Source organism: Perognathus longimembris, chromosome 1 (genome assembly GCF_023159225.1).
Source record: "Perognathus longimembris pacificus isolate PPM17 chromosome 1, ASM2315922v1, whole genome shotgun sequence".
NCBI classification, from domain to species: domain Eukaryota; kingdom Metazoa; phylum Chordata; class Mammalia; order Rodentia; family Heteromyidae; genus Perognathus; species Perognathus longimembris.
In genome coordinates, this window is record NC_063161.1 from 2,585,499 (window position 1) to 2,599,382 (window position 13,884).

At 49.1% G+C, this 13,884-nt stretch overlaps 1 protein-coding gene across 3 annotated transcripts in view; it reads right to left on the reverse strand.

Annotated features, from left to right (window-relative positions):
- Window positions 1-13,884, reverse strand: part of Tbc1d22a (TBC1 domain family member 22A) — a 267,451-nt gene that overhangs the window by 99,724 nt on the left and 153,843 nt on the right. For 2 of the 3 annotated variants that reach the window (XM_048353877.1, XM_048353871.1), the window contains exon 9: window positions 12,523-12,635. In XM_048353877.1, coding sequence (XP_048209834.1) covers window positions 12,523-12,635 — 113 coding nt within the window. The remainder of the gene's footprint in view (window positions 1-12,522; window positions 12,636-13,884) is intronic. The other variant, XM_048353885.1, reaches the window with a different exon arrangement.

Here is a 13,884-nt window from a genome sequence, read left to right on the forward strand (position 1 = left end):
GAGGTAGTGGTATGGCTCCAGTAGTAGAGTGCCAGCCTTGAATGAAAAAGTCAAAGTGAGAGCGTGAAACCTTGAGTTCAAGCCCCATTGCTGGCTTGCACATATGCATAGATAGATAGAATGGATGGATGGATATGCTTAGAACAGGAAAGGAAGGGTGGACAAGTACAGCCATACTATTCCATCTTCACGTATATGAAAACAGAACCAGGTAACCTGAGAAGTGGGCAGGACTGGGACACATGAAGGAGAATGAGGGAAGGTGCGCACTGTACTTACTAAATGGCATGTTGATTTAAAACCTCTTTGGATAACTACTTACAGATAAGTTAAAGGAAAACAAAGTGATAAGGAGTAAATCAATAAACTAGATACCCTGTTTTAAGTGGTCAAATTGTTTTAAAGGAAAAAATTTTCAAACTGACAAGAGAATGCAAAATATGGATTGACATAACAAGGGCAAAACTGAATTCACATTTCTTATGAAGAAAATTCCAGGCCAAGATGGCTTCACTATTAGATGCTATCTACCATTTAAAGATTAAATAATACTAATATTATGTAAATATTAGTCATATAAATTTCCATAAGTTAAAGGACATTACATGAAGCTACCATTTCCTTAATACCAAAACAACAACAACAAAAAGGCATTAGAACAAAAGGAAGCCAAAGACTAACCTAGTCTTGAACAGAAATTTGTATATAGTTAGGCATGACCTGGGAGAATCCGGAGGGCATAAAAGGTTCTATTTTTAAACTAAAAATTACAAAATGCAATTTACCTCAGCACAAAGTTTGGTTTATCTCAGTAACACAGGTTGGTTTAACATTCAAAAATGAATCAATGACTTTCACTAAATTAACAGAATAAATAAGAAAAAATTTATTTCAGTAGGTTGAAACAGCATGACAAAAAGCCTATTTCTCTTTTTAAAAAATCTCAGCAAACTATGTCCTGTCTTTCTGCTCTTCATCCTCTATTTAAAAATATACCCTCATCCCTGGCTTTCAGTGTGTATCTGCGTTTTCTCAAACAGACAAGCAGGCCTGACAGGCCAGAGTGCTTATTAAGTAAACACAGTCTCCTTGTCTGCCCACTTTGCACTCTGAGCAAACACCCCAGAAAACAGTATCTACAAAAGGCCAGCAGTAACATCACACTTGATAGTGAAAGCCTAAACGCTTCGTCCTTCCCAATATCTGGAAGTGGCAAAAATGTCTGTTCTTACCACGTCTACTCAACACTGCACTGGAGGTCCCTGACTGGGCAATAAATACAGCCGGGTAAGTTCATAACAGCTACGTGTACCGCAAAGAAACCAGCAAAAGCGTCCTTGCTCAAGCTGACAGGAGATCCTAAAGCACCCAATAAAAAGCCCAGTTTGTAAGAAGTTTGAAATCGCAGCGATCCCTGCTCCACATGCTCGGTGGCATCAAGAGATGGGGGCCAGGTTCTCCGCGTGGGATCTGGGCGGGCCTGTGGCTGCTTCCCTCCAGGAGCACAGAAGGCTTGATTTCTGAGGCACAGCGTGAGGACCACAAGTTATCACTCAGGAACTCTGTCACAGGCCACCATGCTTGGAGAATAATAAGCCCCGTGGAGGGACAGTCCCACCCAGTGTCCTAGTTTTAGAACTATCCAAGGCTAGGCGCCAACCTCACGAATGAAATTCCAGGTGGTCCAGCCCCCGGGTGCCCACCAGGGCCGGTCTCTGAGGCCTCCCCGCCTCAAGTCCAGACACGGCGGTGGAACCCATGTCTTCTTACCCACAGAAGCCAGGAGAGAGAGAAATGCTTGCTTTAAGTCAGAAAGGTTGGGATAATTTGACATGAAGCAATAGTAGCTGGAAAGCTACTATGTTGGGTTGCAAAATCAGGTGTTTTTTTTTTTTATTTGTATCAGTACTATTTAAAAAGCAATACCATGTAAAATAGCAAAAAATCAAAATTAGAAATGTCTAATGAAGTATGAACTAAGCCCATATACTGGAAACTACAAGACTGGCTATGAGGATACATTAAGATATATCTAAATAAAAATTTTAAATATACTATATTCACAGATTAGAAGACTCAGTATAATTCATATGGCCAATTTTAGAGAAAGTGGCATATATACTCAATATAATTCCGTTGAAAATCCCAGCAGACTTTTTTTTGGTAAGAAATGGCAGGATAGCAATAAACGCCATATAAAATCATAAAGCACCAAAATCTCCATAACAATTTTTTAAAAGAACAACTCCTCCAAGAAATGTTACAGTGATTAAGACTATATGCACTGGTATAAATATTCAGTTGCCTAGTGGATAAAAACCAAGTCCAGAAATAGACACACATTTATCCATTCATTTAATTTCCAGCTAAAGTTCCAAACCAATCCAATTTGGAAACAGAGTGAAACTATGTTCAACAAATGGTGTTCTCCACAGAAGATCTACACAGTAGGAATAGTCCAATGCCTTCCTCCTAGCACACACAAGAGTGAGTCCGGCTAGGTCTGCAAGCTGAAATTAAAACTATAAAGCTTCTAAAAAAACAAAAGCATAGAGAGCAGACCCTGGTATCCTAAGTCAGCCAAGGCAATAGAAAATCATTACCACAAAAGAAAAAAGTCGATTAGATTTATAAAACTAAGATTATCTGCTTATCAGAAGATACTACAGACAAAATGAACTGGTAAATCACAGACAGGGAGAAAATATTTTCAAAATATCCTGACAAAGGATTATTATGAAGCATAAATGAAGAACACAAGGGACATATAATGATAATGCTGGTGGAATTTCCTTCTTATGGGTAAAACATTCAGAATTTACATAGATGGCTCTTGGGTACATTATATGATCTGGCTGTTTCCTAGAAAAACTGAATATCCTCCTACTCCATGACTCAGCAAGCTAAGGCCAGCAAGAAGACCGGCCACGTACATCAATGTCCCCAGAACCTTCGCAACAGCAAAAGCCGGGAAGAAACGCCGCGGCTCCCACCAGCAGGGTGATGGACAGAGTAATTTTGATGTATTCACACAGCAGAGAACTCGGTACTCAAAAGGAACAATCCATTCAGTCAGGTTATAATATGGATTTTTATTTTTTCAGTGCTATTTAAATTAATATTTTTAATTTTCATTTTTTAAAATTGCTTGCTGCTCAATGACTCATTCTTAATGACTCTTCTGCAGCTCAGTAACTAACACATTCTTGTCTGCTTAATAACCTTTCTAAAACGTTGTCACGACTCTTCCATTTTATTGACTGAGGCTCTAAAGTCACATGTCTCGGACTCTTCCACACACAAGGCAGGACTCCACAGTCTACGCGTCGGGTCTGAATTCCCCACACCAAGTGGACAGATGCTTCATTCACATCGCCCCTCCTGCATCCACAAGACCTCCCTTGCAAGAGAGGCAGGCCTGTGTGCTCTTCTGGAAGGGGCGGGGGAGGAGGAGGGAGGGCAAAAAGAAAGAGGGAAGGGGTAAAGATGGGCAGAGGAAGCTACTCCGGCCTCCTTCCCAAACATAGCTTCCTCTTTCCTCTGAGCTCAGGCGGCAGATGGCAGCTCCCAGGAGTTGGACTTTCCTAGGTCTAGCCACCTGAGCTCACTCCGGAGGTTCCCTGAAGCCCAGGGCCACTCCACACCAAGATACAGTCTACTCCAGTCTCAGTCCAGGCCTCGGAGCGGTAAGTTCCATGACAGCAGAACCACTTCCCCTACCGCATCCCCAGGCCTCCATCCACTTCTTAGACTGGCGACTTCTCCCCCAAGGAAGGGAAATGTAAATGACTAATTATAAAAGGCACCGGTTCTTTCCTACTGGAAGACGCTAGCCTGCCAAGGAATGAATCCAAGAGTAATGGGATGACTTCAGGGGAGCGAGTAGACAGCCGTGATTCAGGACACAATGGCTACCCGACAACGCTGGCGTGAGGTTTTTAGTGAAACGAACACAGTGGCGCGTGCACAAGAATAATCCCCTGGAAGCTGAACAGGGTCTCAGGCAGCTGCGGCTGAACCCGCCTTTAGAGCAAGGAGAGGAAGGGCGGCGTCTGCCAGGGGCTCACACCAGCCGGCCTGCCGGGCCTGGGGTCAGCGAGGGGCTCACACCCGCCGGCCTCCCGGGCCTGGGGTTAGCGAGGGGCTCACACCAGCCTCCCGGGCCTGGGGTCAGCGAGGGGCTCACACCAGCCTCCCGGGCCTGGGGTCAGCGAGGGGCTCACACCAGCCGGCCTGCCGGGCCTGGGGTCAGCGAGGGGCTCACACCAGCCGGCCTCCCGGGCCTGGGGTCAGCGAGGGGCTCACACCCACCGGCCTGCCGGGCCTGGGGTCAGCGAGGGGCTCACACCAGCCGGCCTGCCGGGCCTGGGGTCAGCGAGGGGCTCACACCAGCCGGCCTCCCGGGCCTGGGGTCAGCGAGGGGCTCACACCAGCCGGCCTCCCGGGCCTGGGGTCAGCGAGGGGCTCACACCAGCTGGCCTGCCGGCTTCCCAGGCCTGGGGTCAGTGAGGGGCTCACACCAGCCGGCCTCCCGGGCCTGGGGTCAGCGAGGGGCTCACACCAGCCGGGCCTGAGGTCTACGTGAACTGGCTCAAATGTACCTTTGCACTCCACACCAAAAACGACCCCCCAGAGGCAAGCTAGGACGCAGACACAGTCTGAGACCCTGCCGGAGGAAAGAATCCCTCACCCACTTTTCTGTAAGTAAATCCTTGGCTGGCGCCTGCTGTGTACTTGAGTGGAACAAAATGGCTCTGCTCCTGAGGCCCTCGCGCTCTGGACGCCCCGAAAGCTGCAGCCCCGTCAAGTCCCCCACACACAGCAGGCAGCCTGAGCCCCCGGGGCCCCGGGACAAGGCCGGAAGAGGGGCACTGAGAAGAGTGGCAAGGACACCAAGCAGAAAGGGAGCCAAGGGCAGAACGCGATGAAGTCTTTCCCCACGTTCAATGCTGCTGAATCTACTCACAGCTGAGGAGGGAAAGAGGTAGCGCGAGTAGCTCAAGACGTGAGTCCTGCAACCCCCCCCCCGCCCCCCGCCTGCCTCAGCCCCACAACCGTGCACTGCCCCGCCCGCTGCGGACCGCCCGCCGCGCCTCGGGAACCACGGGGTCGTTCCCACGCCGTCTGCACGCCAGTGCCCGGCGGCCAAGGCCAGGCAATTCTCTCGCCTTGCCGTACGGTGCACGGCGCTGTAAGGCTCGGGCCTGGGCAGGACAGCCTGCAAACGGCCGGATCCCAGTCAAGTAAATGACACTGGGATCCTCTAGTTATGGCAACCACCAAAAAGCACCCCAGGCGTTTCCTGGTCCTCAGCTGCCCCCCTCGCCCCTGAGGGACTGACAAGGCCTACAGAGAGCTTGCCGACCTCCCACTCCCACTCCCCGGAGCCGGGGCTACAGCTGCGCAACGCCAAGCCCAGCCCTCAACTTACAACTCCCCACCTGGTTGACCTACTCATTACTCACTGAGAGGCAGGGGAACAGGAGCCAGAGTCTCCGGGCCCAAATCCAGCCACACCCGGCAGCGCCTCAGAGGCCCGCTGGGAACACCATCAGACTGCTCCAGCCCTCCCCTCAGCCCTGCCCTCCCCCCCCCCCCCCCCCCCGCTGCTCCAGGGACCGGCTCCACAGGCACACAGCCAAGGCCCCCGCCTAGCGATGCGTCGCCCCCGAGGGCTGCGCTGGTGGACTCGGCTTCTGACCTGCCGTGCCCATGCGTGGCTCTGCCTTCCTCCAGCCCTTTCTCCAGGCTGTCTGTACTGCTGGACGCCGGGTGAGTATCCTACACGTCACAGAGAGCTGGTTCTGGTTCTAGATCCAATCCAACGTGGCGGTTATTTTTCCTCAGGACACTGAACTACAGCTCCACATTCCTCATCTAGAGCCTTCATTGTTCATTTGCAGGTCACTGCCCACCTCTCTCTGAGATTCTCTTATCTCTCCCATTCAGTGGCTCCTACAGCATGCCTCTCTGAGATTTTGTTCTCATTTATCCATTTCGATATTTGTTTTGTGTACTGGATGTAAGTAACAATGTTAAGCAAAACTCTCAGCCATAATCTTATCAGTACTGTCTTTTGATATTTGCTCATTCTGAGTCTGTCCTTTCCATGGTATAACTCAGCGTTCAGCTCCTCTGTGCTGCGGAGTCAGCAATTTTCTCAGGGAGGGTCGTGGGGGGGTGGGGGGGCTTCTCTTAACTCTCTTTTCTGTTGTTTCTCCTGAGTTACAAATTTCAATGACTAGTTGTCGTTGCCAAAAGATGTTTCACTTTTTTAAAACTTTCAGGAAGGGATGACACTGTCCAAAAAAAAAAAAGTCATTAGCTGACATAGGAAAAGGTAACCCCCTTTGGACATCACCTTTATAAGAACAAAAAAAAAAAAGAAAGAAAGAAAAATCACCTTTCAGTGTCTCCTTGGTGACGGTAAAGTGCTCCATCCTCCTTCACACTTGAGCCCTGGCGTCCTCAGCCCCTCAGGTCACTGGTCTAGGCCCCTGTCCCCCAACGACAGTGACAGCTGGTGTCTTGTCTTGACACGCTCGCTCCCCATTCACAATCTGCCCTCTGAGCTCAACTTTGGAGAACTCTCCCAAGAGAATACTACACCCTTGAGTTGAGAGAGCATTTTTCTAGGCAGAAGTCCTCAACAAAGCTGGACGGTCAACCACTGTGGTCCCTGAGACCCTTTTTTTTTTTTTTTTTTTTTTTTTTTTTTGCCAATCCTGGGCCTTGGACTCAGGGCCTGAGCACCGTCCCTGGCTTCTTCCCGCTCAAGGCTAGCACTCTGCCACTTGAGCCACAGCTCCGCTTCTGGCCGTTTTCTGTATATGTGGTGCTGGGGAATCGAACCTAGGGCCTCGTGTATCCGAGGCAGGCACTCTTGCCACTAGGCTATATCCCCAGCCCCCTGAGACCCTTTTGAGTGGCTGGTGTGACTGATGTTCGCCCAACAATAGTGAGACACAACTGCCTTCTTTCACTGCCTGGACATCTGCACAGAGGGCACGCAGAGGGTGAGCGGAGGCCGAGGGTGGGCAGGCCAGGAGCCAGGCGGTGCTACCACACCCCTCACACTGCGTGGCTCAAAACAAAAGGCAGCATCATGTAAGGATGCCCTGGGCGAAACGGAAACGTCACCACTGCATTCCAGTGGAGCCTAACTTTCTTAGCGGGGTCGATCTCAGCCTTCCGGTGTGGAGCGGCCCGGAGGGGGAACTCCTGCTGTGGTTGGGCTGCGGTGGGCTCCACTGGACACCTGCTTCAAGGAGCAGCATTTGTGCTTGAAAGACTGTGAAGCAAACTCAGCCGGAGTCTCTGGTGACATTTTCTCAAAAGGCAACAGCTTGCCTGTCACTTCAAGGACAACAACAGATTATGTGTGTTGCTAGTGACAGTATTTGATCTATGAAGCCAACTTTGGAAGCCAATTTTGGAAGGCTTTTATTCACCCCAGTTTAAGCGTCTTCATGAGATGGTGGTGATGCAGACCCATGTGACTCTTTTGATACAGTATAATTGTGGACACTGAAAATGTCACCATACTTCTGCCATCTAATGTTTTCCAAATGACTAATGCATGATGTTGCAGAGCCAAGCAGGGGTAAAAGATCCATGCAAAGGGCCAGACCAGCCACAGAGCTCAGTGTAAGCAGGTACAAAGCGTTCCCTGACATGAACTCAGAGATCACACTGCAGCTAACCCTCGCCTTTGTGGGGTTATAACATTAAAGAAAAAAATTTACAGTTATCTGAAAAAGCGATAAAAATGCTCCCTTTTCACCCATATTCATACAAGGCTGAACTTCCTTCAAATACCTCAAAAAATTACAATAAACTGATTGTACAAGCAGCAGAGAGTTCTGCTGCCTTCTATCAAGTTAGATATAAAGGAAATTTGAAAAATGTAAAAGAACGCTTTCCTTATCACTAGATATTTTGTTGTGGAGAGTATTATTTTAAAACGTTACTTACAGTTGACTACAGTAAGTTTGTCACTGTTTCCGTTCATGGTAGGAGGATGGAATCCAGGGCCCCATGCATGTTAATCAAGTGCCCTAGCACTGCGCTACATCTCCAAACTCCTGCCATTATTATTTTAAAATAAAAAATTTTGTTTGAGCGTCTAATACAGCACACATCAAAAGAACTAGCCGACATAAATGACATCTCTTTGGACTTGCCAATAACGGGTAAGGATGTCCAGAGGTCCTGAGGCCAAAGCTGTGGGCTCTGCTGGGCTCTGCTGCCACGCAGCAGCCCACGATCGTTCCCCGGGGCAGCCCTGGACTTGCGAGGACCACAGCCGCTTGCCGCGCACCTTCAGGGCAGGAGCACCCAAGCCCCTGGCCACTGCTCACATACAGCAAGCTGTGAGGGCCCCGACACCGGCAGGCAGGCGGGTGCTCACCACAATCTCACCAAACTGACAAAAGCGAACCAACTAATTACTGAAACCTGGTGGAAAAGAATCTCAAACTTAGGAGACACAGCTGGCTCCCTGTCTGGGTCTCCACAGTCTCTACGGACCACGGACCACGGGTGACCTGCGGGCCCCAGAAGGCCTCTGTGAGTCCGCGCCTGAGGGAGAGCTGGCACACAGCTGGGCTCTGTGCCACTGGCCGCTGAAACCTCTCTGCGACGGCACGCTCGCTCATCAGCACACCACGAGAAACAAGTCTGGCTGAGACTCTACACGTTAGGCCAGAATTCCGGTCCCCAAAGACCACCAAGGAGCCGATACCGATGCAAACGCACGAGAGTCTTTATTGCAAGCTCGAGCCTGGACTCCCAAGCATCACAGACGACGGAGCAGACCTGGATTGAGAGCCCCGACCCTCCCATAGGCAGGGTTTTTATTGTGATGACAACAGGGGCAGGGTATTTCCAACTTGGCAGATACTTGATTGGATGGCATTGAGCAAGCAAGTCTTGTCCTATTTCTATTGGCCATCTACCCTTTCAGTTATGTATTTTGGCTTTGATAACGGGAACTGGCCTCGATATCAGGAATTGACAACAGGTGGTCATGTAGCACTGATGCAGGGGGTTTAGTGCAGGGGGTAGAGCAAGTCACAAATGGGTTAAGCAAGCCGTGAACAGAAGCAGAATATGCGGTCAGGGTGACCTAGTACCAACTTTATTTTAACAATTGCAACCGTGTTTTCCCATTACCACTAAGCAAGCTTGAGCGGGCTAAAACAATCCAGTACTCAATCATAAGAAAACCAACCCAATAGTTACCATGGCATTTCTACTACTATTACGGTTATTTCTATAGTCTATGACTATTATCATTTTTTTTTCTGTCTGTTACCATGGTTGTTACCTAGGTATAGAGGTGAACAAGTGCTCCCTACATTTTTAAATGTCAAACTATAAGAAACCAGTCTCCCGGGTGGGGGTGCAGCCCTCTATCATGGAGTCATCACCAGGGGTTAGGAGCTGTTATAATTTTAACACTAAAACTTATATTTAGTTACTCCAGTTTTCAGGTCAGCCCTTACACACACAACAAAACCACAGCAGACAAATGAGGACTTTCAACCAGGCAATGACAGGAAGGAAAGGGAGATTGGAGCTGAGGGAACTGAGATCAGAAACAGGAAGGGAACTCAGGGACGGAAGCAGCAGGGCCAGACACACTGATCCACCTGAGCCTGGACTTTGAACCCGCTGGTATACTCGTGCCCATCTGAGCCTCAAATGGCAATGGTTCCTGCATTCACAAGAGCCGACCCCAGGAGGGGTCTGCTGGGGTGGCCAGAGCCAAGGTCCTACAATGGTGGAATTGACACCCCTCAGCCCCAGCTGTACCCGGTAAGAGACAGACACACTGCTACCACTGGAACGCGACATGCTGTAAACACACATGTCTGTCCTGTCAATAAACCACTTCCCTAGACAACATGCGCAGGTAAAAAATGAATAGCCCCATCGATCTCCTTGTACAGCTGATCTTATTTACAAACAGAAGCCAGATAATCTTGTATTTAAATGACACACGCTCCATCACTCTTTATCAGAGAAGTGACATTGGAAATGTGTAAAGGTTTACATTACAATTGAATTCCTTTCTAAGGCAGGAAAAGCTTTAAGTTCCGGGAAAGAGAATAGATAATGAAAATATTCTGGCATTAATGGCTCATGTCTGCAATACTACTCAGAAGGCTGAGATCTGAGGATGGCAGTTCAAAGCCAGCCTGAACAGAAAAGTCCCTGAGACTCTTATTTCCAATTAATCACAGAAAACGGGAAGTGGTACTGTAGCTCAAGTGGCAGAGCACCAGCCTTGAGCCAAAGGATAGCGCCCATGCCCAGAGTTCAAGTTCCTCAACTGACGAAAAAAGAGAGAGAACACAGTGATTAGAAATCAGGGGAATGAGGGACGAGGTAACAAACAGTACAAGAAATGTATCCAATGCCTAACGTATGAAACTGTAACCTCTCTGTACATCAGTTTGATAATTTAAAAAAAAAAAGAAATGATAAAATAGGAGCTGGGAATATGGCCTAGTGGCAAAAGTGCTTGCCTCGTATACATGAAGCCCTGGGTTCGATTCCTCAGCACCACATATATCAAAAAGGCCAGGAGTGGCACTGTGACTCATGCTAGCCTTGAGCAAAAAGAAGCCAGGGACAGTGCTCAGGCTGAGTCCAAGCCCCAGGATTGGCAAAAAAAGAAAGAAATGATAACATATTGGCATTCGCAGGGAAATGGTCAGAACTTGAACAAATAATGTAGGGCAAGAGAAGCCTAGAACACAGAGAACAAAGGTGCATGGTCTCTGGTCTCCTTGATATATGACTGGGGGGGAGGGGAGTAGAGACAAGGTCTGTGAAACAAAAAACTTCTTTTCAAATGGTATTTCCACAGGTTTGGGTCAGCGACCTTACATTATGTATAAGCAAAAACAACTCCAAGAGAAGGACACAGGAGGATTCTATTGCTGACGTTACATTTAAAGTTCTAGGTGAAATTCCTTTGGTGTACACTACGTGGTTACTGTCTATGATTTTGGTACACTGGATATTGTATATATGCCTACCTGATCTAGGGAAGGGAAAGAAAAACGAGGGTGTAAGATAGCACAAGAAATGTACTCACTGTTTTATTATGTAACTGTACCCCTTTTGCACAACACCTTGTCAACAAAATTTAATCAATAAAAAAAGAGAAAATATTAAGAAAGGAAAAAGTGACAAACTAATGCTCTAGATAAAACGTCTCTAGGGGGCACATTTTTTAATAAGAAATAAAGAAATCCAGGAGGACCTCTGGATGCGTGACTGTGGAGGTGTCCGTGCTTCGGCTGCAGGAAGGGATTTCCACATCTCCTTGCCCACACCTCAGTAATCAAAGGCAGTGCAAATCCAGTGTTACCCAGGGCAACTTTGGCTAACTTACTCAAACTGAGCCCGGGTCTAAGTCTTTAGACTGCCTTTTCTAGACGCCTTCTTTCGCGCGCGTCTGGTCCCACGGCTGAGCTGAGAATGGTTCGGCTGGCGTGAGGAGGGCTGGGCGGGGCGGGGCCAGCGGAGGGTAGCCTGTCTCCTCACTCAAGGAACCTGGGTCATTCCATACCGCACTGACGGGCTGCTCCATCTACCTCAGCCTCGCTCCTAATCCACCCGCCGACCAGGAACCTCCCAGGGCCTGCACAAGACGCCTCCTGTGGGGCACACCTGGAAGTCACCGAGCCGGCCCCGCCTGTTTCTCAGTCTTGGGGCCACGTGTGGCTAAGATGGCGGCGCCCAACAACAACGCACAGCTGCTGCAAGTGTCTTTGGTGATAACCCGGAGGCGGTTCTGTGGGCGGTGACGCCCCGGCTCTTCTGCCCTTGATGGACAGCTCATCCCTCCCCTTCCTGCCGATCTTAGACCTGATTGGCTCCTGTGCCTTATATTAGTGGCACGCACTTCCCCAATAAATGAGATCTTGCGCAGACTTGACTCCCAGGCCATCTGATTGTCCTCCGGTGAGGGAGGGCTGGGTGTGGGCGGCCTGCCGACCCTTCTCCTTTCTTGGCCCGCCCCGGTCGGGGCGTGCCTTCCCCGTCTCTCCTGCACGTCGGGAGAGCGTGGGGGTGCTGAGACCCCGACAGCCTCCCACCCCCACCATTTACAGCAAATGGGGTTTCCCACGGCACGGGCCACTGCTGGGTGCTCCAATTGCTTAGAGCCACGGGCCACGGCTGGCAGAGCCAAGGGCCACTGCTGACAGGCTGAGAGTTACAGACGGGAGCTGCAGCGGGACGCAGGGCCTTCAAGGGGCAGAGCCCTCTGAGCAGTGTGCCACGCTTGAGCACTTGACTCGTGGTCCCTGCCCAAGCGGTGCTGATGACTGCGGGGGAGACCAGAGCCTGGGGGTCACCAGGACGGCGGCCAGACCAAGGAGCACAACGGCACCCCGAGGGGCACAGGCTGCTTCGGACGCCCCAAGGGAGGCCCCGGGAGGTGCGCCGGGCCTGGCGGGCCTGGCTGGGGGTGGCGGGGGCTGAGCTGGGCCGCCACGGGCTCACCTGAATGCCGTCCAGAAGCTTGCTCATGCACCAGTAGGTGTCGGCCTCGATGTTGCGCAGCACGTCCGCGGGCACGCTGGCGACGTCGACCCTGTCCACGTCCTCCTCCTCTGCTCCGCACCGGGCATGGAAGAGACAAGGCGCAATCAGCCACACCACGTAAACAAGACGCGCGAGCCGAGCCGGCGTGCAGTCCCACGCCCCGTCACTTAATGGCTCTCAATTTCAAAACCTAATTGGCTGCAGATAATTAATATTCTGAGTCTTCTCCAATCAATTAACATAATTAATACATTATAAATTATTGCTGCTCAGACGTTTTGCATTCTAATGAGAGAACCCAGAATGCATTATTTATTCCTAACAGAGATCTGAAAGTTTCTGCAACAGACTTTAAGACATCTCTTTCGTACACAGCTGTGTATTTATTAAGTAATAATTCCTCTAAAACCCTGTCTCCAAGGTGTGTGTTTCTCAGACTGCAAAAGGTAAGTATTTTAACACTACGAAAAAATACCCCAGAAAGAAGTAACACAAAGTGCTTCAAAGGAGTAACTGACAATGGTGTTCTAAGTAATTTCTTCTGAAAATACAGAAAAACTAATGAGTGGAGGTGAGTAGAGGGGTAGATTTGTTCATGAAACTATCCCAATGGACCCTCCCATACTACAAATGAATGCAAACTTAAACATGATTTTCAAAATAAATCTAATGAGAAAAACAGAACTTTTTTTTTTTTGGGGGGGGGGTCAGTTGTAGGGTTTGAACTGTGGGCCTGGGCACTGTCCCTGAGCTCTTCAGTTCAAGGCTAGCATTCTACCACTTTGAGCCACAGCGTCACTTCTGGTTTTCTGGTAGTTCATTGGAGATAAGAGTCTCACAGACTTCCTGCCCTGGCTGGCTTTGAACGGTGATCCTCAGCTCTCAGCCTCCTGCGTAGCTACGATTAGGCATGAGCCACCAGCACCCGGCTAACTTAAATTTTCTTAGTGCAAAACAGATACCTAATTGAAATGGCTTATCAGATATTTGGACAAATAATTACAATTATAAATGTTCACAAAGACTGCTCTTATCCAGCGTAACACATGTTTAAAATCCTATGCTTTCTCTTCCATTTTACTTTATTTAAGCAAATGTACACGCATCTTCTCAAGAAAAACAGTATTTAATAAGTATTTTAGCCCAGAATATATTTAGAAAGTTTTAAGAGAAGCCCAACAATGCTGGTAGCAATGATGACTATCAACACTTATCCAATGTTCCTCAATGGCAGGCACCACACCAGCTCCCTGAACCCCATCAGAACTCAATGGCCACCACCGTGTGCCCAGATAGCCACAGGCCTGCAGAGAAATGGTG